The following is a 26,963-nucleotide window of genomic DNA, read 5'->3' on the forward strand; positions in this document are numbered from 1 at the left end:
AGTGCTTGGTAAAGTTAGGCAGCCAATCAGGACGCTTGAACGCATCAGTGGCTGGTGGGGTGAGACACGTGACCGTCTCAGACACGCGCTGCTGGAGCAGAGACATGATGCTGTTATTTTACTTCATTATCACATGGGTGCACAGAACTTCGGCTGCCGAAATGCATCATGGGAAGCATCACCAGACTGTCAGGTACACTCTGACACGTTCCACTGCTGAAAAACGTTGTGTGCTTTTTCTTTCTAATTTTTGGAACCTGGTACGAAATCACACTAAAACAACGTTGGACTGTTCCCGCAGTACGAGCAGATCGCAACCGCTCAATGGAGGCTTGACTAATGCTTCTATGAGGACCCCCCCCCTCCCCCACCTGCTGGTACTTCTCCACTGCAGTGTTTGAGCCAATACTTCCATCTAGTGATGAAAAATTATCTAGCAGTCTTGAGATGCTTTTCAGTGATATGCATTGTATTGTTCAAGTACATAGATCATTGGGTAAAATTAAATATATAGATATTATTATTTTGTATTTTAAATTAAATATTAAACAATACATAAAACACAAACTATATATATAATTTCTATTCCACATTATTATTATTATTATTATTATTATTATTATTATTAGTAGTAGTAGGAGTAGTAGTAGGAGTATTATAAATTACAAAATGTTATATTTTAAGCACACAGCCAATGTTGATGTGTGCTTAAAATATATGTGAATATATATGTTGATGTATACATAAAAATCACTGTGCAAATCACAAATACAGCAGCACTATACTGGTACTTTTAGTATGTTTTATTATTTTATAAAAATAATGTTTTAGATAAGTCACGACAAGATGAGATAAGATTGTCCTGTATTAGTCCCACTATGGGTAAATTTACCATGTTATAGCAGCATAAAGGAGGTAGTGACATACACATTTGGTAAAGGTAATAAATATGTATAAAATACAAGGAACTATAACAGATAGAAATATGTGCAATGTAAACAAAATATAAACAGTAAAAGAGTATTGCACATCAATAATATTGAAATTGCACAGATAGAAAATGATAATTGCCCAGTTAAGTTGGGTAATATAGATGTGAGGTGCATGTGGCCTAGTGGGAGCTGTGCTGATTGTACAGTCTAACACCAGCAGGAAGGAACAACAGTGGACAATGGAGAGAAAATTAGAAAATACAGATTTGTTGGAGGTATGTGGGTGTTAACTCTTGTCCTGTGCTAATGTGTTAATGTCAGAAAATAACAACATGTGATGTCTGTTTGTCCAGTGTTGATAATACAGCTCTGTCATACATGCTCACCAGGGGGATTCATTCTATTGTGATAATCAGCTCTGCCAAGGAGATGGCACAGGTCCTTGGCATAGACACAAATACTCACCATATCTTAACCATAGTGACATTCAAATCTTAATATTCAGTCTCCGCAGTAGAGGTCAGACAAATCAATCTGGCAAAGACGCTCTTGGAAGTACGATTACTCTGCAAGGATTTATTTTCTCTGGACTCGCTGGGACCTACAGTAAGTCACATTGTAAAGTTAGTCCACGTCACCTCCCATCCCAGTCCCCTGTTGCTCTCACCTGTTCACAGCTGTGTTGGTATTAGCACTGCTGCTTCCACTGCCCATGTCGCTGTCTCACTGGCTGCTGGCAGCCTCTGTCTGGACCCTCTAACCTCCAGTGTACCTGGGGCCAGTGGGACACACCTGTTCAGGTGAGGGCCAGATCTACCGCCCAGTCAGCCTGTTCATACAGTAGGTTCAGCCCCTGGCTGTCAGTCAGCATTAATGGCTGCTAACCTCTTCGCTATGAGCTACTGTGAGAATATCCTCAGATAAATCTCAGAGGATGAGACGGGACGCCCTAATTCTTCTGAATGTATTATTACTACACGAGTCAAACTACTGTTACCAATACGATTTGAATATTAGGGCCAAAAGAAGAGAGAAACAAATGTTAACTCCATAAAGTCACATATAGAAGACAGCACAGAAACTTGGTGGTGGGGTATCCTAAATCAGCCATTACAATTTGGGATAACTGTTATAGTACAAATAATGATAATTTGTCTGGCTGGTTCTCAAGTATCCAGCATTAAGTCATAGCTATAATGTGTCAGTTAGTGAATCATATTTCCATAACTGTTAACTGACAATGATTATTTTCTAAAAAAGAAGTACGATGCTTTCATTTTAGAATTCCTGAATTGCTCACTATATTATATACATCTCTGAGGAGATATGTTCAGGATAGTTCCAGTAATTGCACAGATTTAGCCTAATCATATACAAAACGTACAAGACAGAATGGCCTCTGCTGATGAGGTAAACATGGCATGATGTCAGACCGATACCCAATATTTTTATTCAACCATCAGAGTCAGCGTCCCTTTTGTTTGGAAGATCTGTCAATGCGAACCTGTCTGCAGCCAGTAGACAGACAGTTAGCTGGACACCTGGTCATTAATCCGTCCATTCTTTAGGTCAGTTCTAATAGATACCCTGAGATAATGAGGCTAATGCTGATTAGCTCAATGGCCCAATGACTATTGTGTCACACATGCACACAAGGACACAGTGTAACAGAAGGTAGGTAGACATTTATTCTTCATTTAGATTTGCTTTTTTTTTAACATGCCGTGGGAACATAACTATATTCTACATTTTTGTATTACTCTTTTGAGGATAGTTTGAATATTGAATGCTTAAATTTATTCATTGTGCTTTTTTTTCCTTTTGTATTTGCATGAATTTAGACACAGCACTTGAAAGCCCTTAAATATAAACCTGCCTTCAAATAATTTATAGACACTGACTTATGACATCAGACTCTCTCTTTCACACACAAACATAAACATACAGGGGCAGAGGCATATGCAGGAGCAGAGCCATTTTTTCCTGTCATTTCTCAGCTGCAGCAGTCAGCTGCAGGTCACATGACTGGCTGGGCTGGTTCTCAGTGAGCATGCTCAGACCCCTCAGTGTTGTCAGGCAAAATAAGACAGCAGCAGCAGGAGCAGAGATCTGCAATAGATAAACACACAGACCCTCACACACACCAGCTGGCTTGCTCGCAGACACACACCACCGAGAGAATTGAGAGGCAGACGCTACAGATGTGGAGGATTTCATCTCTGCTTTCTCTAAATACCTTATTTTAATGGACTCATCGTCAGCCATCATTTCAGTGGAAAAACAGCCACCGAGGCAGAGAGGCAGGTGTGCCCTTTAAGAGGGGGAGCAGCTGAGGCAAGGACAGCATCCAAGTCTCCATCCTCTGTGGAGGTAAGTGCGAATGGATGGGATGGATGGATGGACGGAGGGATGGGGTGGTGGGGGGCTGCAGAGCGCAGGGGGGAGGGGGTAATCCGCCTGACTGCATCTGTGTTTGTGTTAAATAGTTATCAGAAGGGGGAAATGGGGACGGTGGTGGTGGTGGCGGCGGATGGGGGTTGGGGGGGTTAAGGTTTGCTGGAGACCAATGGTATGTGAGACGACAGGGGCTATGGGAATGGTGTGGAGCGTGTGCTGGGTGGTGTAGATGCTAGCAGGGCCGAGGACATGGCAGGGCAGCAGGGATATACAGAGGAGAAAAACGGAGAGGAGGTAAAGATGTGGCAACGACGAGGGAGCCATGTCTAATTGGGTGCAGTTGATGTCTGAGATGGTGGTGAGGAAAAGAAGGGAGACACAAAAAGTGACAATGAGGACATGATGGTTTTCTGTAGACATGTAAAAAGGAAACAAAGAGAAAATGAACAAGTGGGGTTCTTGCAATTATAATGACCTATATAAAGCGTAGATGCATTCATGCATGACAGTTGTGTTGGGTATTCTGCCCTGTAGTGTTGAGCTATGACTCCATCTCCTCTTTGTTTGCCTTACGATCCAGTCCTGATATATTTTTCATTATATTGGTTCAATATGCACTAAAACGTGTAAACTGAAATGTGCATTCTGATGTGCAGGCTGAAATAAGTATCTTCAGCTTCAAGACACCGAGCTCAGTGTTTACATGTCTGACACAAAAGGTAATGGGCCGCTATAATACAGAGTGTACTGTGGTCGCCTTTGTCATGTCAGCAGTGATATAGCATTTTGGCCTTTTGAAAAAAGCTTAATAGCTGTAACTATTCCTTTATCAGGAAACCATTTTGTTATTATGTAAAATTATATAATTGTTTTACTTGAAATGCTGTGGCTACAATGTCCCTGTCCTATTGCTAACCCAGGAAATCTAGCATTTGCCAGATTTCCTTGAATTTATTTGCCAGACTAAGAAATAGACATCAGTGCAACATTGGAATGACATCAGCTCATGTTCTGTTTTTGCTGCACAGCCATATTTGTATGCCAACCTTTGGTGCATTATTTTAATAGATGAAGTCCCTGTGAAAAAACAAACAAATACAAAACAAAGAAATGGAGACATCATGGCCCCTGAACGTACAGCACATATCTCCCACACACTCACCACAGTGATTAATGCCACTCTGAGAGGAGGCAGAGATGGCTGTTGCTAGGATACATGGCAAGGTGAAGTGCAGACGTTTTTTAAAGGGAAAAAAAGAGGAGGAGGCCACCGTTAACAAAGCATGGCATCACTGGATGGGGCCTTTGTTTCATGTTTTTCTTCCTTTTATTGTTTTTTTTAATTTATTTTTCTCCTAGGTTGTGCAGCCCTGAAGAGTGCGAGAAAGAGGGGTGGTGGGTCGAAGCTCTCCGGTTTTCTGTTCTCGTTCCTTCCATCTGGAAAAGGCTGAAATGGTTGGCAGCGTTCACGGGCCTAAACCTGTCTGAGTGAGCCCTATGAACACAAGATCCAATGGTAAGGCAGCAACTGATTACGCTGAGTCATCCATTTATGTTATTTTTTAAGATGTATAAAGTGGCAGATTACATATATTTAGATTTGTGTGGCTACTAACTCAGCTGCAGACCTTCTATAGACATTTAAATGGTATATAAGCATAATTGAACATATTATAAATATATTGTAAGTTTATGCAACAGGACCTTCAGGCTTCAGATTTTCCTGGAAATGACAAGAGACATGATTATTTTTATTCTAGAAAATGTATTTTTATGAACTCATCCCTTTGTTATTGTCAGTTGATTCTTCTTTTGAAGGCTGAATTCAAAGAACTTTTTGTTTATTGGAAATTAGTCACATCTCTTATGTCCCTATTCTGTCCCTCTGAGATACTATTTAAAGCAGTGTTTTGATGCCCTTGAACATGAGGCTAAATGTGGACATGTGAAAAAGGATTTGAGATGAAGGGATGATGAAAGCGTTTTCTTTTTCCGCTCCACTATAACGGCCTTTGCACAATGTGTGGGCCCAAAGGACATCAAGGGCCAGTGTTGGACAGATGAGGAGTCGGACGGAGAGAATGAGTCGGAGCAGTTCCTGTACGGCATTCAGGTAGAGAAGAGGCTGTTACCCTTCCTAAAGCTTTATGCTCAATCTGGTGTTTTTGTTATAGCTGGGCAATAAAACAATATCACTAATTATTGCAATATAGTTTTTATCAATAGAAATATAACAACAGTTCAATAAATATACTGTAGATATATTGCTTATGCATTGTTGATGAACAGTGAGGAGGTATAACACCTCTATTGATCTACCACAGATTTTTAAAACGTTTTGTTTTATTTCAGTTGTTACTCTGCCGATAAAGAAGCGTTTAAAACCAAAACCTTCACTTTGGAACAAAAAACAGTCTTTAAAAGAAATAATAACGTGACACAAAGATGTTGGAAAAAAAGCACATAATAATTTAATAAGATAAAAACATCTGAAGACCAACAGCCTTTTCATGCTGAGGAGTTAATTTCATCCATGAGATAATAGCGATGGACAGACCAAACAAGATTTTGATAGTTTTGTTATTTTTCAAGCTTCAGTAGTTAAAATTATATTTAATATGAGGGTCTGTGGAGTTATTAAAATGAATTAATCCTTATGGCAATATGTCAATTAAATTATAATATCTTTTGTACAAGTTGATATTTTAGCTTAATGGTGGTGCTCATGGAAAGGTTACCGAACACATTATTCATCTTCTATCTGTTATGGAGGTTTTCTGGAAGCTGGTGAAAGGAGAACTCAGGCAGCAGCTGATGTCTTATGCAGAAGGTTTTAATGTAGACTTGATGCATCAAGGAGACCAGGAGGTGAAACAATATAACAACGCTAACAGAGTAACATGAGCAATTGTCCCCCCCAAGTCTGAAGATGTCTCCCACAGCTTCCCAGTGTATATCTCTCTCTACTTGCATCACCCATTCTAACAGCACCTCCGTGAATGGCTAGAATTGCTGTCACTCTCTATGTTACATGTCTGTGTTTGCATCCTATTGGATAGTTAAGTCTAAAGTATGTATTCCTAAATCACATTGTGTCCTTACATCTTGCCACGAATGAAATACGCAAAAGAGTTGAAGTTGGTGTCACTCTGTCTGGGCATCTTAGTTAGATATGAAAGTGCCTAAGTGTAGACACTACAATGTTCTGTTGGTTGGCCCTTTATCTACAACCTGACCTTTGGTCCAACTTGGAGAGAAGGGAGTGTGTGTGGAATTAGACAGGCACTATTCTCCTGTAGAGATATAATGTAATATACACTATATTCATAATATATAGTGGCATATGCAATGTGAGGATGATCAAAAATTCCTCAACACTATCAAGTTTCACATTAAACCAGCTGCATCTTTTCATTCCGTTAGTGTTAGTGTTGCAAGACAATAAGTCAGAGTTCACCAAAAATAATAACAATACTTTTGTGGATTATGAATATCTAGGCCAAATGTCATGGCAGTTTGTTCAGTATGGTTTGAGATATCTTACTCTGGAAATGCAGAACAGATGGACCAGCGGACTGACATTTCCATCCTAGTGCCTCACTGCTCGAAGGGGCGAACATTTCAATTTGTATAGCTGAATATTCTGTTAAAATGTGAGGCGTGTGTCAGCATTTTGGGTCGAGGAGCAAATAGGATTTTTTGTAAGCTGACAGTGGCGAATATGACATTTAACGCTGAAGTACAAATCAGGTTCTGGAAAGAATTTTGCATTTTCTCTCTAATCAGGTGTCAAAGTACTTTTTTTAGTGCTATCACCCTTTACCACCTTAAGTATCAATCATGAGCAGCGCTGCCAAATTCATTTCCACGGCCACAATTTAATGTATCATCTCATCTCGTAAAGTTCAGTGCCTCACTTCCACAGAAGATCTTAATCTGTCAGTCATCCTTTTTTACTGTTATCTTCCAAGTCCTGTGATTGAAATTTAAATCCAGTCTGGGACTTAAAGCTCATTTCTATGCACTGAGAACATGAAAGCGGTGCAGTGAAGATAAGGATGAAAGTGTGGGATCTGCTCCACACTCAGAGCTGAGGAGACGGGAGTCTGACTTCAAGTCTAGACACCGGCAATATGTGTGACAGACTTGGGTCAACTAATATTATTACTCTTCATACTAGAAAACGCTCTTTATAGAGGACATCAAGTTTGCTGAGGTAACCACAGAATACATTAAAAGTCAGAACATAAAACGATTAATACGAATACAATGAAACTTATTTTTATTGAAAACATCCACTGTGTGACATCCTGATTATGTCAAGTCATTCCACTTTACAAGACTTGCTCCAGGCAGTTTGTTTGCAAAGATCTCCTGAACAAGTTTCATCGTGCATGTCTTCCTCCTTATCACACCGTCAACTTTACAACTGATTTTGATTTCTAATTTAGGATGTGCTTGATATTGCATCAGAGCTGCTGCTCAATACTGAATAAATTACAACATTTTATAACCGGGATCACAGACAGTATGTGTCTGAATGTTACTTATATCGTACTCTAGTTAACTAGTTTTTCTCACAATGCCTCTAATAGAGTGCATTTAAAATAGTTAGCAAGTGAGCAGAGATGTAGCTAAAAATTGATAACTAGTTGGATAGCTAAAAAAGCTGTACATACTAAACATTTTGTCTAAACTAGACTGCTAAAATAATAGAGAACTGGGTATATTTAGCTAAAACATGGAGGGTTCATGGTTGAAATAGCTAAAAGTAAACGATAAATGATGAAATTCAACTATTGTGTAATTAATTGTGTGAAATAAGAATCAGAGTAAAATAATTTCAAAATTCCAATAAAGACATTTGGAGCATGGAGGCGGAATGTGTGGTCAAGTCAGTGCTGATATTTGGCTTGTTGCAGGGGAGCTGTGCCGCTGACCTGTACCGTCACCCTCAACTGGATGCTGACATCGAGGCAGTGAAAGATATCTACACTGACAGTGCTGTCTCTGTCAGGTACCACACAAATATACAAACACCCACACACACACACACACACACACACACACACACACACACACACACACACACACACACACACATAATCTATATGTGCACTATTTAGGACATTTTTGAAAATAAAAAAAGTACCACATGGAAATAAGATTCTGTCTGCTGGCTATTCTTAATTTGTTATGCAGCAAAAATTTAAATGCATGATTCAAACACATTATACACACCAATTTTGAACAAGGCACTGCATGGCAAAGCAGGAAAAAAAGCTAACCATTATTATTCCCCCTTAAGGGACAATGTAATGTGTAATGCATCAGATAAGTTATGATAAACAAGAAAATGCATTTCCTGCTGAAAATGCAGTGTGAATGTGGCGTTTGCTAAAATGCTTTGGGTGTGGGGGTTGAGGGGGGTAGTACGAAGTCAAGCCTGGAGACATTCATGCATTAAGGATGTCTCCCATAGACACCCATTAAAAAATCAAAAAATGAGTCTGAGAAGTTGAAATAAAAATGTTTTAATGTTTGAGTAGTAGAAATCTATTCAGGAGTAGTTAGTGACTAAAAGGAGGCAGAAGCAGAAAAATAACATTTCCTACTGAAAATTCATTTTCTAGTTATTTATCCCTTTTGTGGGGAGGTAGAGACTAAGATAAAGGCTACATGTGTTGTATCAGGGACTTGTCCCCACAAGCATAAATGAGTGTGTGTTTGTGTGTGCATGCATCCGTAGTTATGAGGGCCAATTTTGGGTCCAATACCATCATTGTACAGGACAGGACATTTTGACGTTGTGAGGACATTTTGGCTGGCTCTCACAAATGAAATTGCCTTTTTGTGGGTTAAGACTTGGTTTAAGGGTTAGAATTAAATTAGGTTTAGGTTAGGGTTAGGGTTAGGGTTAGGCATTTAGTTGTGATGGTTAAGCTTAGGGTAAGGGGCAAGGGAATGCATTATGTCAATGACTATAGAGAGACACGCGTGTGTGTATGTGTGTCTCAATGAGTGCTGTTAAGCTTTACTGAACACTGATGTAAGATTTGTGTTAATAGTGTGAAAAATGACTGGGATATGGCAGTTATAAAATCACATTGGTGATTTTGATCAAGAGTTGGAGAGGACATTGATGTCGATGTGGCTGGTGAAGGCCTTTGGTTGTTGATGGTGCCACTGTGAATAGATCATAAGTCCTATTGCTTCAAGCACACTGTCTGAAAGATCAGAAATTCATGAGCTGAAATCTATCTGTGTGAAGTGAAAGATGTGGGAGCTACAGGAAAAGAAGTACAAAAATAGATAATAGTAGAAAAAATCCAGGAGTGCATGAAGATGTCATCACTGAAGCTGAACTACACACACACACGTTCTAAAATCCCAAAATATCAGAAATATAGCATAAAACTTTAACAGTGATTATACTGTTATAGAAACTGTTATAACAAACTTGATGTAAGTTTAAATTTAGTTAAAACAAAATATGAAGTAGTAGACACAGTTCAAAGAACTGAAGGTTTTTGAAGAGTTAAATTTGATTGGGAAAAAACATGCAGAACAAGTTGAATATTTCAAAATGTGTGAACATTAGAAAAAAGTTGAATGTAGGTATAAATGTCCTGAATTTGACTGAATTTAAAGAATGTTAGTGACCTATAAAGGTGCAGAAGAAAAACACTGAATGAAGATTTAAAATAGCTCTTGTTGTCTCCCTGAACAGAGAGTATGGAACCATCGACGACGTGGACATCGATCTTCACATTAACATCGGTTTCTTAGACGTGAGTCAGCATAATCTTTTCTGAATGGGCACATCCTCCATCTTTGCCGATTACTATTCTAACGTTGACATTTTGCAAAGTAACACATCATTTATACTGCAGCATGTGCTCATGATTTATTTATGTAATGAGAAATGGCCTTAATTAGGGTGCTAACTCTGTATATGTGTGTGTATGTGTGTACGTGTGTGTGTGTCTGACTCAGGAGGAGGTTGCGACAGCTTGGAAAGTTATCAGAACAGAGCCCATTATTCTGAGACTGCGCTTTTCTCTTTCTCAGTACCTCGATGGACCTGGTGAGTAAAGATGTCAGTGTGGATGTTGGTTTTCTGGGAGGGACTTTAGGTATTTGTGCTACTCACTGAGCGTGGGAGGTGAGTACAGTATGTGCTACACGAGAGGGAGAGTACGTGTGAATCTGTGCACTGTGTAATAATGTTAGTCATCTTTACACAGAGCCGTCAGTAGAAGTGTTCCAGCCCTCCAATAAAGAAGGCTTCAGCTTGGGCCTGCAGCTCAAAAAGTGAGTTATGTGAGCTGTTTTATCGAACACCAATATTTTTTATAGTAAAATCGTACATTGGAGATTTCATGATAGAATCGCAGTTTTCTATAAACAGTAACATTTTGCAAAATCAAAGGTTTTAAATAAGACTAGAAATCTCAGGTTTTCTATTGTTGACTCTAAAATCATCAATAGACAAGATAGATGTATGAGGCATAAACATTTGAGCGTAATCACTCTTAGTAATCCTTTGGTTGGCCAGTGCCCTCACTCTAAATAACAATGTTCACCAGTGACAAACAGAGGCTGAGTAATAATCCACCCACTGCCTCTGCCACTCACACTTCTCCCTGCCGTGCTGTTTTCGTCACATGGCAGGATCCTGAGCACGTTCACCTCTCAGCAGTGGAAGCACCTCAGTAATGAGTTCCTCAAGGCCCAGCAGGAGAAGAGGCACAGCTGGTTCAAAGCCGGAGGGACCATCAAGAAGTTCCGCGCCGGGCTCAGCATCTTCTCCCCCATACCCAAGTAGGTCTCTCTCTCTCTCTCTCTCTCTCTCTCTCTCTCTCTCTCTCTCTCTCTCTCTCTCTCTCTCTCTCTCTCTCTCTCTCAGCACCTCGTAGCTAACACTCTGAGCTCTCAGAGGTGCTGTCCATTATATTTTTTAACATTTTAACAAGTTAAAGTTCTACCACTGTGCACTGTATTGATATAATACAGTTTTAAGGATACAATCTGAAAACTGATACAGCACAAATGCATAAATTGTGTTATTTCATTGCAAACTCTGCCTCTGGCGTTAGTCTTCCCCTTTTCAACTGGTTATAAAACCCACTAACACCAACTGACATCTGGCTTTTTTCTGTAATGGGAATGGATTCAATCAGCATTCACCCCAGAGTTAAATGACTTTGTAGTAGACACAGGTTTTATCGGCAGTGACCAGCAGTGATGGAAACGTATGATTTAACACGAATTTAGCAAGACAGCAGGCTGAGAAAGCTCTTCTGTTTTTGTTGCATTTTGGTGCATACCAATTTGCATTTGTGAATTGGTTGCAGAGCATCAGAAAATGTGACGTAGCACAGAGCAACAGAAAAATATAAACCGATTACACCTGTTCTTCTAACAGGGAAAAATTACACTGTGTTGACAGCAGACCTCTCTCCGTATCAGCGGCAGCCATCTTGGTTGTTTATGAAAATGCTTAAGCGGTGCTCCCATTGGGGGCTCCTCATGGTAGTTAACATATCAACCCGCCTCATTTTAGATTAATGTTTGTCATTTGACTGACCAGTTTTAGGAAGAATGGAAATCTGTCTGAATGGGAGGACAGGGCCAAACTCATCTGAGCAAATAAATCAGTTTTCTCATTTTAAAGTACATAGAACAGATTCTTTAGCATTATTTGCCAAAACATCTCTGGTATGTTTTTGCTTTTTTTTCACAGGAATTGTAAATATTTGAAAATGTTCTTAAAACACAAGTGAGAGCCATTCTTGCTGATTAACTTTGTCCATTTACAATTGGTTGGTAATGATTTAGAAAGAGCTTATGATTTCTCATTGTGTCACAGTATACTGTGCATCTCTAAACTTGTATGATTCAGTCTGCTCCTGCTTACAAAAGATCTCGACTTTATTCTGGAGACGTGTTGTTTATCCAGTTTCATGGTGAATGATGTCCACAGCATCAGATCTGTCAGATCCTGAATGGTTCTCTAGGTTTTAGACACTTACAAGCAAGCTATTTTTCCAAGACAGAAGATTTCTGAGGGATCGGAGTAAAACGTTATCATTCTGGTCAACAAACTGTAAAGATAGTGTTAAAAACACGTTATACACTTCTGTCTGTGAAAAGTGAAGCGTGGCGAAGATGACGCGCAGAGCAACGGAGGCTCTGACACAGCACAATATGTGGATTGACTTAAATTCAAGATCTGTCACACACACAACCAGTTTCCCTCAGGGAGAAGTCCTCTTTCTGGCCTCTGTCTTACTTCAAGATGCTTTGACAGTTATGGGTGCGCAGGGACTGAGTCTCGGCCCACTCGCTGGACGTCAGCCTCACTAACTACCAGGCTGTCTGACATCCTTATGACTTGACAGGAGTCTCATGTCAAGAGGGTACATGGATCATATCCTGAGAGTGATGCTGGAAGTGAACACTAGTTCTTGTTCTTTTTAACAGTTAGTGACTTCAGATACTGTCTAAACAGTTTTCACTAGAGTAGAGTGTGCTATGTTAACACATGACAGTCTAACCTTGTAATATTAAAGCTGAGGAGATGTTGTCATTGATGTCACTTTTAATTCAGATTCTATTCATAGGATCATTATGATAATAATTATGATAATAAGCTACATTTCTAATTTAGCAGTGTAACAACTGTTTATTGTAAAATTTTTAGGTAACACTTTATATTAAGGTGCACTTATTCATTGGTCAGTTTACACCACACATAGCATATTGTCTCTTTATTGTTCAACATAAAGCACTTATTAACGTTGTATCCTGCATTGCTATACCTCAACCACAACACTTCTTACTCTCTATTGTTATTCTCCGATACAGATATAATGTAATATACACTATATACATAATATATAGTGGCATATACAGTAATGTGTGAGGATGGTCAAAAATTCCTCAACAATAACTTCTTCACTAGTACTGTAGTACGGTACTTATTACCCCACACAGGTCCCCTGCTCCGAAGTTTCCTCCTCTTCAAACTAAAAGACGAAAGTAACACAGCTATTGCACCAAGCTGAAATATTGACGAATAAAGAGCCAATATGTACGCTAATGAACAACTAGTTAATGGTAAATAAATGTACAATAGTATAAAACGCTGCCTTTTTTTTGTGTCTTGCTTTTCACCAGGTCTCCAAGTTTCCCTCTGATCCAAGACACAGTTTTAAAAGGGAAGCTGAGCGTCCCTGAGCTGAGAGTGACCCGTCTGATGAACCGCTCCATCTCCTGTACCATGAAGAACCCTAAAGGGGAGCTGTACAGTTATCCCCCAAACAGCCAGGTCAGTGCCAGTCAGGAAAAATGAGCAGCTATATATTCAGTCAGATTCATTTTGTTGCCTTTAGTGTGTCTCCCTCACATGTTTGAATGTGTCACAACACTGAAACTGTAAATACTACACTTCTTACACTGATTTGTAAATTAGGATTGTATGATAATTTGTTCAGTGTGATCCAAGATCCTGAAAAACATGTTTAATGTGTTAAGTTTAAAAAATATGTCTGCTGTTTTTAAGGCACTGTATCTTTGTGTCTTAATCCACTGTGACCCGCTCTGACCCTCCTTCTTAGTCACCTGCCACCCGCACTGTTTCCCCACCCGAGTCTTTTCCCTGCCCTTACCATTACATGGCTGCTGCACCGTTTCCCATAATGCTTTGTCTTCACTTGACTCATCAGACTGTGGCTGTCCCGGCGGCCAGGGCCCCAGCGCAGATTACCACGAGGCAGCTGATTGAATTGTTTTTCTCATCCCAGGCGGGCGGCCACTGCAAGAACATCCCTACCTTGGAGTATGGATTCTTAGTGCAGGTTAGACCTTAAGGAGATTAGAGATCACTTGAAGAAGCACTTATACACTATGTCTTGTGAGAGTCCTCTCTAGTGTATACACCTGATAGGCATTTAAGACCAATGGGAATTTGTATAAGGAGGAAGTACAGTTCATAACTAGAATGACATTTAGCAGAGTGCACACCTCCACCGAGGCCCAAACGGCCCAATCAAATCCAATCCAGCCATACCAAAGTGCACACACTTTTAGATATTTTTTACTTAAACATGCCCAATTTTTTTTTATCAAGATCCACGACTTAATCCCTGGGAAATAAGACAAATGTTTGAAAAACGGCTTACCTTGCAATGAAAGAAAATCCTGGATTTTTGCATAATTTTGCTCACAAACAAACCAACCAGAGGTGAAAATGTAATCTCCTTGATTCTTGTATGTGCTGGTATGTGCTGTATATAATCAACAATTAGAACCTACCTTACAATCTGCATTAATGTGAGGACCCTGAACTGTGCATTGTGTGTATGCAGGTAGTTTGGGAAAGACAAATCATGGGGGCCCACACTGCATTTTATGCGCAGGGACCTCCCAGCAGTCTAGACCAGCTGTAACTGCAGTGCAAAATTGTAATTTGTGACAACTCCTCTGCCAAACTAGTTTTTATTCCTTTATGCGGCAGTGCTTTTTTTGCTTTTCTCCTGACAGATAATGAAGTACTCGGAGCAGAGGATCCCCACGCTCAACGAGTACTGCGTGGTCTGTGACGAACAGCACGTCTTTCAGAACGGATCCATGCTGAAGGTAACGCATGCCGAGAAAGAGAATCATTGAGGAGAGATTAATCAACCTTTTCCTAACATGTGTTTTCATTATGTTTACGTGATGTTTATTAATATATGATCCTGTTAAAAATAAAGTGTGTGCCAGTCCATGTGTTAGTAGGTGTGCAAATGAGTGTTATTTCATTATTCTCTGTCTTGTGTGTTCATGTAGCCTGCGGTGTGCACCAGGGAGCTGTGTGTGTTCTCCTTCTACACTCTGGGTGTGATGTCTGGAGCTGCAGAGGAAGTGGCCACTGGAGCAGAGGTGACAGCAACGCATAGTACATTGTAGATTTAATAAAAATAGAATAGAATAGAAAAATAGATTCAATATAGTATATGATATAAAGCTTTTCCTGCAGTAGTTTAGTCCTACTTGCCAAAAACTGTAGCCTAAAATATATTTGATAACAACTAAACACAAGTGCCAGACACTGACATTGGAGAGGAAAACATGATTCAATTATTTGTAGTTTGGAACTTAGGCGGCCATCTGCCGTAATGTAACAGTGAGTTGATAAAGGCATCAAAAAGAGTCAATAACTGTATTAGTTATAGGTATAAAATGTATAAGTGTAAAACCTCTGTCTTACCAGGTGGTGGACCTACTTGTGGCTATGTGTCGAGCAGCTCTTGAGTCTCCTCGTAAGAGCATCATCTTTGAGCCGTACCCATCAGTCGTCGACCCCAATGACCCCAAGACTCTGGCCTTCAACCCAAAGGTCAGCACTGCTGGAATCATAATTAATTGCCATATCAAAAGTTAAATGAATGAGATCATTAAACAGTTACACTTAACATTATGTTTTCTTCTATAAGATGTTTGAACAAACAATTTTTAAGCTCATACAAGTGATCTAAGATCTCTGTATGTTGTTCCCTCTCTCATTGCATACAATGGATGTTTGGCTTAACCCATGAACACAGAAGAAGAATTATGAGAGACTGCAGAAAGCACTGGACAGCGTCATGTCCATCCGGGAAATGACCCAGGTACGAGGAGGAAATGGGAGGGGAAGAAGGGAGGGGCCACAGTGGATGTATCAGGACACTTGATTTGTCGTGTGTAGATATCATTTTAAGGTTTTCCATTGATATAAAATCCTCATTCTTTGCCCACAGACACTGTTGGTTTAGTTGTTTTCCACTGTTGGCTGTGGGCTTTGTCTTTAACAATGACAGTTATTGCTGATTAGTTTATCTTGTCTGTGTTACTTTAGCTCACTCATTGTGGTGGGACTGTATCTATACTGAAAACTGACAACAACACATGCTTTGTGTGGCGTTCGCAGGGCTCATACCTGGAGATCAAGAAACAGATGGACAAACTGGACCCTCTGGCCCATCCGCTGCTGCAGTGGTGAGTAGACAGGGTTTGTCCTTTACTCTGCTTTGACTTTGTTTCAGAGAAAATATTCAGCACTACTCCTTCGAGATCATGTCAAACTGAACATATTAGAGCAAGGACAACATTATAATACTGAATAGAGCTTTTCTCAGCAGGAAAAATAGGCTGAATGCCATTGAGCTGTTTCGGTGTCATGATGTAATCGTTATTTTTGTTTAGTCTTTTTTTTTTGTGTTACATGGTTTCGATAAGTGCTACAGATATGATATAGATTCATTAATATTATTATTATTATTATTATTATTATTATTATTATTCACTGGCAAATAGAATCATCAAAAATGAAAGAAACAGAAACGATTAACATTGAAACATTCTTCATGCTTTTGTGTGAGGGTGTTAGCAAATGGCAGGGGCTTTAAATTCTGCTACACTCAATCACATGTTATTTATTGTGTGATCTTCTCTCTCTCTGCAGGATTATTTCCAGTAACAGGTCTCATATTGTCAAGCTGCCGCTCAGTAGGGTAGGACACCAGAATAACATCCCCCTCATCACTCCTTTATTATCAATGAGCTGTTTACGTCGTCATTGAGTAATTTAATGGTTAATGCTCCCATTTTCAATCTTTCAATTTGTCTCCCTCTCTTGTCCTCACTTGTCCCCTGTGATCTCCTCATGGCAGCAACTGAAATTCATGCACACCTCCCACCAGTTCCTGCTGCTCAGCAGTCCCCCGGCCAAGGAGGCTCGTTTTCGAACTGCCAAGAAATTATACGGCAGCACCTTCGCCTTCCAGTGAGTCCACTTTGCCCCCCCCCACTATTGGCCTTTACAGATCTCATTCACAAATTTTTTCTATTGTACGGTTATTTCAACTCTAATAAAGTCAAATCATTCAGTCTTATAAAATATGAGTAGTTAAAGGTAGGGTTGGTATATGGTATTTCATAAACACTTTTTTTAATCTTATTTGTAGAAATCATCTTCACTTCCCAATAGCCATTGATAGTTAAAGAAAAAAGCAGGTGTCTGTGGCCCTTGCAGGACTGTATCAAACACAACAAATCATTTCATACAGACCAAATGAATTGGCTGGGATACCTGTCTGTCACTAACCAACAGAGACATACACCGCTGAAGCAGAAATGATAGACAGAAGTTAGCGAGTGAGTCATGGCAAAGTCGGCCTCTAGCAGTTTTCAGGCTGTGCCTGTTCATGTGTTTTGGGGGGGCATAGCTTTGACGAGGGCTAATGTTGCATATTTCAAAGTCAAGCCTACTCTTGCTTTTCCAGGATTATGAAGCCTAGCTTTAATGTGTAGTTTTTATATTGTTAAACTTGTGGCTGTAGAGGAAATATGAGAAATCACATTCTGTAAATAATTAATGTCATATCAAGCATATTTGCATGCATTCATAATTTAGCAGTACAGCGGTACACACATGAACATGTCTGAGTGTAACACCCGGTCATTATGCTGTGGATGGAGCAGATTTCTATGGAACCATAACAAACAACAGCACAGAGCAGTGGTCCCTCTCTTGGACAGAGAACCACCTTGCTGAGCCAGCACACCGAGCCAGCCGTGTCTGTGGGATAGACACTTGTACTGTAGCAGATGGGGCTCTGCTGAATATTTTAGATACACTCGGCCCATCTGGGCACTTGCAGGGTTCAGCTCACTCACGAGCAGTGTTACCAGTCTCTTTCTGCTGATTAATTATCCAAACGTGATCATCCTCAGAAAATACCAAAAAAAGTGAGTCAGCTTGTTAGCCCTTATTTTACATTAATATAAATAGTTACACACTAATTATGAATTTGATTTACAAGCAAATCAAAAAAACCTGTTTATTTATTAAGGCTGTGGTAACAAGAACCTTACATTGCTTTAAAACTTTACATAAGAATAACAACAGAGCCAAGATGGCACTGTGGTGACCGACTGCATCTTATCTTAAAACAGTCCAGGTACCTGCACTGGGGGATGTATTCAAACAGACCCTTTTAATAATATTAATGATAAACTGTATTTATATAGCACCTTTCAAAACACAGTAACAATTTACTTTCCAAGTTATAAATGAAAAATTGAAGGCAAACAATACAAAAAGACAGTAATGGGTTGTCATCTTTCGATTTTAACTTTTCACACTATTAAATGATATAAGTTCTGTTGACTACAGTTATGAAGCAGAATTTTTATATCAGATATTGACAGCTCACCTCATAAATAAAAAAAAATAGGTATGTAATAATGACAAGATAAAGATTAAAAAGCTGTAAAGCTAATCTTAGTTGATCTTTTTTTTTTTTTATTCCATATATATTTTTTACATTTTCTTAAAATTACAATTATAAGTATTGCATGCGTATTTACTATTACTTACTGATGTCTATTTTTGACTGCCCTCCTGCTGCTGTAACACTGCTGTGGGACGAACAAAGGATTATCTTATTTTCTCTTATCTTATCTTATCTAAGACTAATAATTCATGATATTTACAAACAATAAATATAATTTTTGTGAATGGCCACTAGCTAGTCCGTGTCACTGCTCTGTGTTGATAATTGATATAACATATAAGAGATTTATAAAGCGGATTTAATTGAATTGAATTCAAGATGTTGGTGGACAGACTGTTCAGTGAATCAGAGGTCACATAATAAAATCCACCAGTGTCATTTCATTCCAATGTTCTTGACCAGCATGGATCTGGTCAACACACATCATGAGAGATCCACGCATCACACAACACTTGGTTTCATCTCTCCTTTCTTATCTCTCCCTCTCTCTACACTTGCTCTAGTGGTTCCCATATAGAGAACTGGCACTCTGTTCTGAGAAATGGACTAGTCAATGCCTCTTATACCAAACTGCAGGTACGTAACCCTGGCAGTTGGCTAAAATTTACGACGCATCTCCTCTCGGACAGTAAACCTGCTCTCAGATAGAACAGGCTCGTTGTCCGGCTGATTCATTTTTGCAGTTAATGGATGCCAGCTTCCCTTTCATCAGCTTTTGCGTTTGGCACTGTAGCGAGCAGGGCACACGGGGAGATTTTTCCTGGCCAATGTCGGCCGCTCTCTGAATATTACTGCAGCGGACAGCAGCGGACAGCACGTCTCTTCCTGTGGGGGGACAAAGGGAGGGGACTGTGGTGTCAGCTGTAATGTCAGGAGGCTGCCCTGTGTGCCCTGTAGGGGGCAACCACCTAGAGCACTGAGTAGGGTAGGTCTGACGCTGAAGGATGCAAAGGACAAGCTCTGTGATAGTGAGTACCTTCCTGTGGGTGAATACAGTAAGGAAGGCTTCCATATAAGGTCAGTAACTGGCACCCCTCATTATCTATAGGTCAGATAGTTGCCTCGAATCATTAAAGAGTTCATTTAAAAAAACCAGATTGGCACAAATGACCAAATCAGGATCGGAAAGATAATTTCAAGGCAGACACCAACAAAACAACATTCCATTCTCCCCTGCATCCATCTGCATCTTCATTTCTGAAGTGTTGCACTTAGCGACCCAGGTCTGCAGAAGATAAATATATAAAAAACACAAGAAAAGATTAATAGAGCACTAGAGAGCACAGCACGGTGGATAATTACTGCTCGGAGATACACCGCCTCGTCCTAAAAAAAGATTAAACACAATTAAATCTGAAATCTCAAGGATCTGTGAAGCTTTCTTGTCGGCCGTGATCGCTGTATCATGCTGATGTGTTTCATTCACACCTTTTGTTCTCCCAACTTATTTGAACTCTCCATCTTTGATCTCGCCTCGGTGCTCTTCCGCCTCCTCTCTCTTTCTCCTCTCCGTTTCACCTTGAGCAATGACAAGCTCCCACCCATCCCTGCCTGTTCGCCACCGCCACCCCAGGTCATTGTGGAAGAGGAGGAGGGAGGCGGCGTCAGCCTGCAGCTCCAGTCATCACACAGCCCCCCTTGTCTGTCGTTCCTTTTGATTTCTCCTAGATTCGTCCTGACCTCCATCTCTCCATCTCTATATTTTTATTCCCAAACTATCAAGTTGCTCTTTGTTCTTCCTCTTGTTCCTTTCACTGTCGCTCACGACCACTTCTCCATGTCGCACTTGTGCTTTCTCATCACGGACATCCTTCCTTGTGTGAAGGCTCATCGTCACTATCAGTCATCCTCATGTCATGTTTCATCCTCAAACCAGCATCCGTGGTCTCATTTCTGACGTCAGCCTTCCCTAAATACCTGGTCGTGTTATACATAAATTTCACTCGCAAAATTCAAGAGCATGAAATGATCCTCGCTGGACTGCACTGTGCTGTAAGAAGAAAATATGTCCACAGTTAAAAGGTGTGACTGTGCGGATTATTGAAATGTTTCAGATCACTTGAATAATGAAACCTATTTCTCTTTCTTCGGCTCGTTACTGTCCGCCATCTTTATATTTTTTGTATGTGTGTGTGTATGTGTGTGTGTGTGTGTGTTTGGGTATATGTTTTACATTACATATCATTTAGCTGACACTTTTATCCAAAGCGACTTCTAATAATTACATTCAGCCATGATGGTACAAAGTCAAACCAGCAAGAATCATGTAAGTACATTAGCTTCAAAAAAGCCAAACAACAAAGTGCTACATGTAAGTGCAACATATTAGTGCAACTTGACTGAGACCATCTTCCTAGCCAAGGTGTACTTGGAATTGATGTGTTTTTAGCCTGCGGTGGAAGATGTGTGGACTTTCTGCTGTCCTGATGTGAGCTGTATTTATTTTGCTACGTGGTGCGATTTGCAAGGTTAAATGTTACATAAAGATTTATATCGTCCTATAATTTCCTACGATTTAACCACAGTAAGTTTGGTGCGTTTCTGTATGCGAGTGTACACATACCGTGTGTGTGAGTGTGTGACGTCCTGTGCAACTGCTCAGTGACCCAATCCTTCCTTCCTGCTCTTTTCAAACCCAAGCTGCATGGGGCAGCGTATGGAAAGGGCATCTATCTGAGCCCCATCTCCAGCATATCTTTTGGATACTCAGGTAGGTGACGGATCATCCCTCACCAATCAGACCCCGCCGGGCCCCCTTTTCCCTTTTTTCCATCGTGTTGGTGAACATGATTCTGTGTGTTCTGTGTGTGACATGGCCTGAATATCATCCTGGAATATTTCATTTTCACATGCGGGAAGTTTCCATGCTATCCTCTTGTGCTGCACTGTGTTGTGTGTTCATTTTGGGTGTTGGGCCTCGGGCCTCTGAGCTTGTGTGCCACCTACCATACCATACATGTTGTTGTTGCTCAGTGGATTTGTGTGTGTTGCTTTGTGCTTTGTTAGCGTTTTTTATTGGTTTCTTTTTGTGGGGTGGGTGCATACAACCATTTAAACCTTTAGGGCCTGAGTTCATGTTATAGAGTTCAACAATGTGGTTCCTGGAGTAAGCATTTTATTCGTTTTCTGAATAGCCATCCAATGTAGATCTATAACAAGCTACAAGATTGTGAAACAATGTTAAATGCTCCAGTAGAAGCCACATGTCTTATGATATCAACTGCATTTTAAGAAAACTGTGTTTTATTAGCTACACTACCCATGATCCTCAGGTGTAATTGCGACGTCTCTGATTGGTGGAGCTCACTTTTATCCTGGAAATGTTTACCACAACTGCTAAATTCATGTTGACCTCATCCACAAAGCAACCAGGATTTCCCTCTCTAACACAATGCTGTTATTTAGAGATGAGAACAGAGTCCATTATATTAATTTTTCTCCAAATCAAATGTTTCATTGTCTCATTCATCTTGTAGCTGGTCGGCCTTAAAATGCCTTTCATAAAGATTTTCTGAAACGTCAGTGCAGAAAACGAATATGAAATTTACTTCAGCAACCAGAGGTGTTCTGAAAGTGACACTGTCATGTTTTATTTCCACTTAAACCCAAATTCAGAAGTTCGATTTCAGGATGTACAATGGTAGTCAGAGGCTGGTATTGTGGTCAGCAGGTTAGCAGGTTGCCGGGTTGCCTATGGTTTCCCAGCTTTAACGTTGGAATTTTTGAATGTCTGAAGACTGATGCAACATTTCTGGCCTTAAATCCACTTGGTTTTATCTGCTCTTGCAAGATCAAATACAGTTATTTAGATTATGATAGGTAATTCATCTCTCTAAAGAATATTGAATTTCAGCTCTTTCTTGATAATAAAAAATGATAACAGCTGTACTTGCTGTACCCACTTTTGTTTATGATGCTGAAATTCATTTGGGAGTTTGTTTTTTCTCATGTAGAAATGTTCACTAGCATTTTGGACCAGTAACCTTCAACTGAAGGTGAGCACCGTGGGTAATAATTTATCTTTACAAGGCGTTGGAGACCACTAGAGGCAGCTTTTTCACAGCATGAATGACTCGAGGTAAGGTCGCTCTGACTGAGGGTTGTTTACTCTCTGTGTGCTTTGCTTCTTGCAGGAATGGGGAAAGGACAGCACCGCATGCCCACCAAAGATGAACTGGTGCAGCGTTACAACCGCATGAACACCATACCACAGGTGAGAGAGCACGACCCATTACATCCTCACATAATTCATTTATTAAGTCATTTATTGTTGGGCAACAGGATTCCAGATTCCTATTGCAACCAAGGACAAAATCAAGGGGCAGAGACACAGGAAAATGTATAGCTTTGAGAGAAAACAACACTGATTTCCAGATGAGAACTGTTGATCAAAAGGAATGATTTATTAAAAAAGTTTAAATTAAGTTATATTATATTAAATTATTTTGTAACTATTGGTGTTAGAGCTCAGTTAGATATTGGCATTTACTGGAGCAGCTTGGTTACTAAAGCCTACTTATTGTTGTCCCTACTTTTTTTTCAATAGAGCCGACCAATACAATCAAGGTTTCTTCAGAGTCGAAACCTGAACTGCATCGCTCTGTGTGAAGGTAAGAACACGCAGAGGGTAGAACATGTGATAAAGCTGAGATTAAAGAGAGTTTGTAGAATTTTAGGTTTGATTAACACAATGTGTTTTGGTCTATTAACGAGCACAAGTTTTATAAGATGTACAAAAAAAAAAGAAACAAGCACTGATATTAATTATTTAATAAAAATGTATAATGTCCCATTTGTTAAATTTAACAACCATCTAAGCAAGAAATGAAGAACAGGAAGAAAATGACAAAGTTACACCATTTAAATCGAAATAAAAGTAACTTGTGTGTCAATGTATTATCTATAATTACATAGTAAATCTCAGCAAATAAAATAATATTGTCATAATTATCATAAAACATTTAGAAATAAAGTGCATCACAGTTAAAGCCTTTATGGTTTTGTGCATCTATTATGCAACACTACAACAACAACAACTACAAAAACAACCATTAATACAATCATAGAATAATAAGAGTGTTCTTGCTGTTGGTGAAACATGCTTGTTTCTTTGAAACAGTTATCACATCTAAAGATCTGCAGAAACATGGAAACATCTGGGTGTGTCCCGTCTCCGACCACGTCTGTACTCGCTTCTTTTTTGTGTGAGTATCATCAAAGCTTTTTAACCCCAAAGAGTTTATACTGAACAACCAAAAGAGTTGGCATGGCAACCATGTAGCAGGCAAAATGGAAATCATCATGACCCTTGAAAAAATCATCGTTCATTACTCTGGTTGCACAGTTTCACCTTTTAAACTACACATGATGGCGATTTAATGGAGAGTGATTATAGGCTACATGCTGCTGCTGTCCCTCATCACTCTGCATCATTTTAAACTGATCGTGAATGAATTGTGCTCACGGTTGAGTGGAGGGACTGCTCCTCTAAACTGGGTTTCTGTTCAGGTCAGAGACTTTCAATAGGATGTGTTTTTATGTGTTGGAGTCCATCAGGTAAAACATAGCTGCTGATGTTCATGCTCTCTGAGTTGAAGCTTTGGGATGGCCCACAATCTAATTCAGATCACAGACAAACATAATTCCACTTCAATGTGGGATTGTATTTTTCATCTTGAAGAAATGTTTGGATTTAAAACAAGATGATTTGTTGTGTCAGACCTAACACCACTGTAGTGTGTGCACACCTGGGTCGGGACAAAAATCTTTAAATGATAAGTGTGTGCAGCAGGTTTGTTTTTTTGTTACGTCAGCTGGGGTATCTACTAATTTCTTTTACAATGCACGTGCCTGTTATCGGGGAAAACCTTGGGCTCGAATCGGCTTGACACAAAAATCTGAATGCCTGTCAGGTTTTGGGTCCAGCTTGGTTAGTTTTCTCTTGGGCCTGGTCAAGGTCGAACAGAAAATTACAGCAGGTAGAAGAGGCTCATAGAGGCTCAGTTGTCATTGTCAAAATTTGTTTTTATCAACAGTACTATGCCTTGTTTATAAGATGAGATTCGACTATACTTAATCATCTGGGCCCCTTATACTACTTAATAGTACAGAAAAACACAACAGAAAAATAAATAAACTTGACTTATTTCCCAGGAATATAAAACTTAATGAATGATATGCTATACCGTGTACAAACTCCAGGTTTCTGTTTGAACATGTGCAGGTATGAGGATGGCCAAGTAGGCGATGCCAACATCAACACCCAGGAGCCTAAGGTTCAGAAGGAGATCATGCGTGTGATTGGGACCCAGATCTACTCCAGCTAATAGAGGTTCAGCAGCGACGCGTGGATGGATTCTTCTCTCTGGAGGAGGCACACAGGCAGGCAGGCTGAAAGAGCGAATGTTTGGCCGAGTGGACCTCCGGCCTGATCCTGAAGGCCGAGGCAGCTCTTGAGCACATTGTTTCTAGAGTCTTTTTTTTTTTTTTTTTTGCTGGTCCTCTCATTTGACCCTCTCTCTCCTGTTGTTCCCTCTTTCCGAATGATTACATGCTACATGTTTATTTAACCGTCAGTTAGGCTTGAGCCTGGTCAGAGTCTGTCCGCTTTTCTCAGTTCATGACATTTACAACAAAACTGTAACTCTGGTGAAGAAAAAACCAGGGCAGTCACTGGTCTGGCTCTCCACACGTACAGTATATTCACACACCCACTTTCAAATCTTGGATCAACTGGGCTTTCTCCTTCTTGCTGCACTTCCACTGATCCGTTGGACTAATTATCTCTATTTATCATTTCTCTTTGTGAATATCTAGTAAAAAAAAAATAATTCCAAACAATAATTAAATCCCTTTGTGGTTGGATGGATTTACATGCACATAGAAGTTTGTTATCTTATTGTGTTTACGAAGGCATTATCTCTGATTTCATTTTCCTCAACGAAAGACATGAATTAAGCTTCTGTGAACTTATGGTTATCTGACGGGGAGCAGGCAGCGCTCTGTTGTTTTTGTCCTTGTCTGACTGGATGAAGCTGCCAGAGTCCAGTAAACGAGGCGTGGCTTGAAGTTACGTACACTATGGGCACTTTGATTATCAAATGTAAAAAAAAAAACGAAGCAGTTAACAGTGTTGTGATTTTTCATGACAGGATCAAGACCGTTCTGATCGATGATGCACTTTCAAAACCTCACAGCTCCTCAAACAAAAACCCTCGAGTTCTATCTGACTGGACAAACATGGGAAATGACAGTTTAAATAAGAACAAGTGTCCTGAAATGTCCTTAAATCTTTATTTAATTATATTTTTGATTAACAATAATGAGATTAGACCCTGTAATGTAAAAGCGTTTAATTCAGTGTTTAGTTTTACAGAGGGTAGCCTGTGTTCCACTGGACATTATTTTTGCACAGTCATGCATTTGTCTGAAAATATGATCCTGTCTTGATATTTTGACAAAGATAGGATTAAAAATCTGTTTGTTTAATCAGGCATTTTTTTCCTTTCGACATTTTATTTTTCAATAAATCTCTTTGTGTATGATCTACACTTCTCATTGGATTAACAACTTGCAAAAAATCACTGTACAGAAAAACATTTTACAGACAATTTAACCAAACTATCTACAGACAGTATCCAGTCCAGGTGAGCTCACATCCCTCCCACTCCGACCTAACGGACACTGGATGTTACAGAGGTGCATTAAAGTGCAGCTCTTTGAGAACCTTGTATAGCTAATCAAGTTTATCAGTTAGTCATGTACTGTATGTATGTATGTATGTACGTATGTATGTATGTGTGGGTTTGTATTTTCTTGACATTATACTAGACATTGCACTTATTCAACGTTTGCCTAAGCTGGAGAAAAGGACTGTCCTCGGACCTGCAGCAGTGGAGGAAAAGAGGGAAAAAAAATATTAACGGAGTCAGGAAAACTATATTATTCAACATCTTAACTATGTCTGTACTAATATGGGCTTTCAGTGTTTCCTGGAACTAAAGATTCCGACTACTGAATGGACTCTGAGGCACTGAAAGAGAGCGAACTGTAAATAAGGACAATGGGAGGACTCGTTTAACCATTTTGCAAAGAAAGAGACGGGTGTGTACAGTTGACTGTGCTAGAAACTGATGCCTGTTTTTTTTGCCAAGAGGTTTGAGCATCTGAGAGATTCTGTTCTCTCGCCGCCCTGTCTCTGGTGAGTAATGTTTTCAGAGATGATGTCAACGACAATGATGGTGATTATGAATATGATGAAAGGTGACAATGCAGGAGGAAAAAAAAGAATAAAGCCTGATTTTGCACAGTT

General features: G+C 39.7%; 1 protein-coding gene across 6 annotated transcripts; it reads left to right on the forward strand.

Moving 5' to 3' along the window:
• The first annotated feature begins 172 nt into the window (after positions 1-172).
• LOC117759626 (protein mono-ADP-ribosyltransferase PARP6) lies at positions 173-26,963 on the forward strand. Of its 6 annotated transcripts, XM_034581864.1 has the most exons (25): positions 173-193; positions 1,625-1,732; positions 3,194-3,302; positions 4,689-4,845; positions 5,339-5,442; positions 8,252-8,346; positions 10,060-10,120; positions 10,326-10,416; positions 10,577-10,643; positions 11,004-11,153; positions 13,512-13,662; positions 14,060-14,191; positions 14,877-14,972; positions 15,165-15,257; positions 15,589-15,714; positions 15,920-15,985; positions 16,285-16,352; positions 16,819-16,867; positions 17,027-17,139; positions 19,156-19,228; positions 21,293-21,362; positions 22,786-22,865; positions 23,199-23,262; positions 23,772-23,856; positions 24,876-26,963. In XM_034581864.1, the coding sequence occupies exons 4-25, from the start codon at positions 4,827-4,829 to the stop codon at positions 24,976-24,978; spliced, it is 1,956 nt and encodes a 651-aa protein (XP_034437755.1). In that variant the 5' UTR covers positions 173-193; positions 1,625-1,732; positions 3,194-3,302; positions 4,689-4,826; the 3' UTR covers positions 24,979-26,963. The 6 variants fall into 6 exon arrangements, with proteins under 6 accessions (XP_034437755.1, XP_034437754.1, XP_034437756.1 ...); XM_034581863.1 differs by lacking the exon at positions 173-193 and having other exon boundaries at positions 1,347-1,732; XM_034581865.1 differs by lacking the exons at positions 173-193; positions 1,625-1,732 and having other exon boundaries at positions 2,172-3,302; positions 15,923-15,985.

This window comes from Hippoglossus hippoglossus, chromosome 3 (assembly GCF_009819705.1).
Source record: "Hippoglossus hippoglossus isolate fHipHip1 chromosome 3, fHipHip1.pri, whole genome shotgun sequence".
Taxonomy (NCBI): Eukaryota; Metazoa; Chordata; class Actinopteri; order Pleuronectiformes; family Pleuronectidae; genus Hippoglossus; species Hippoglossus hippoglossus.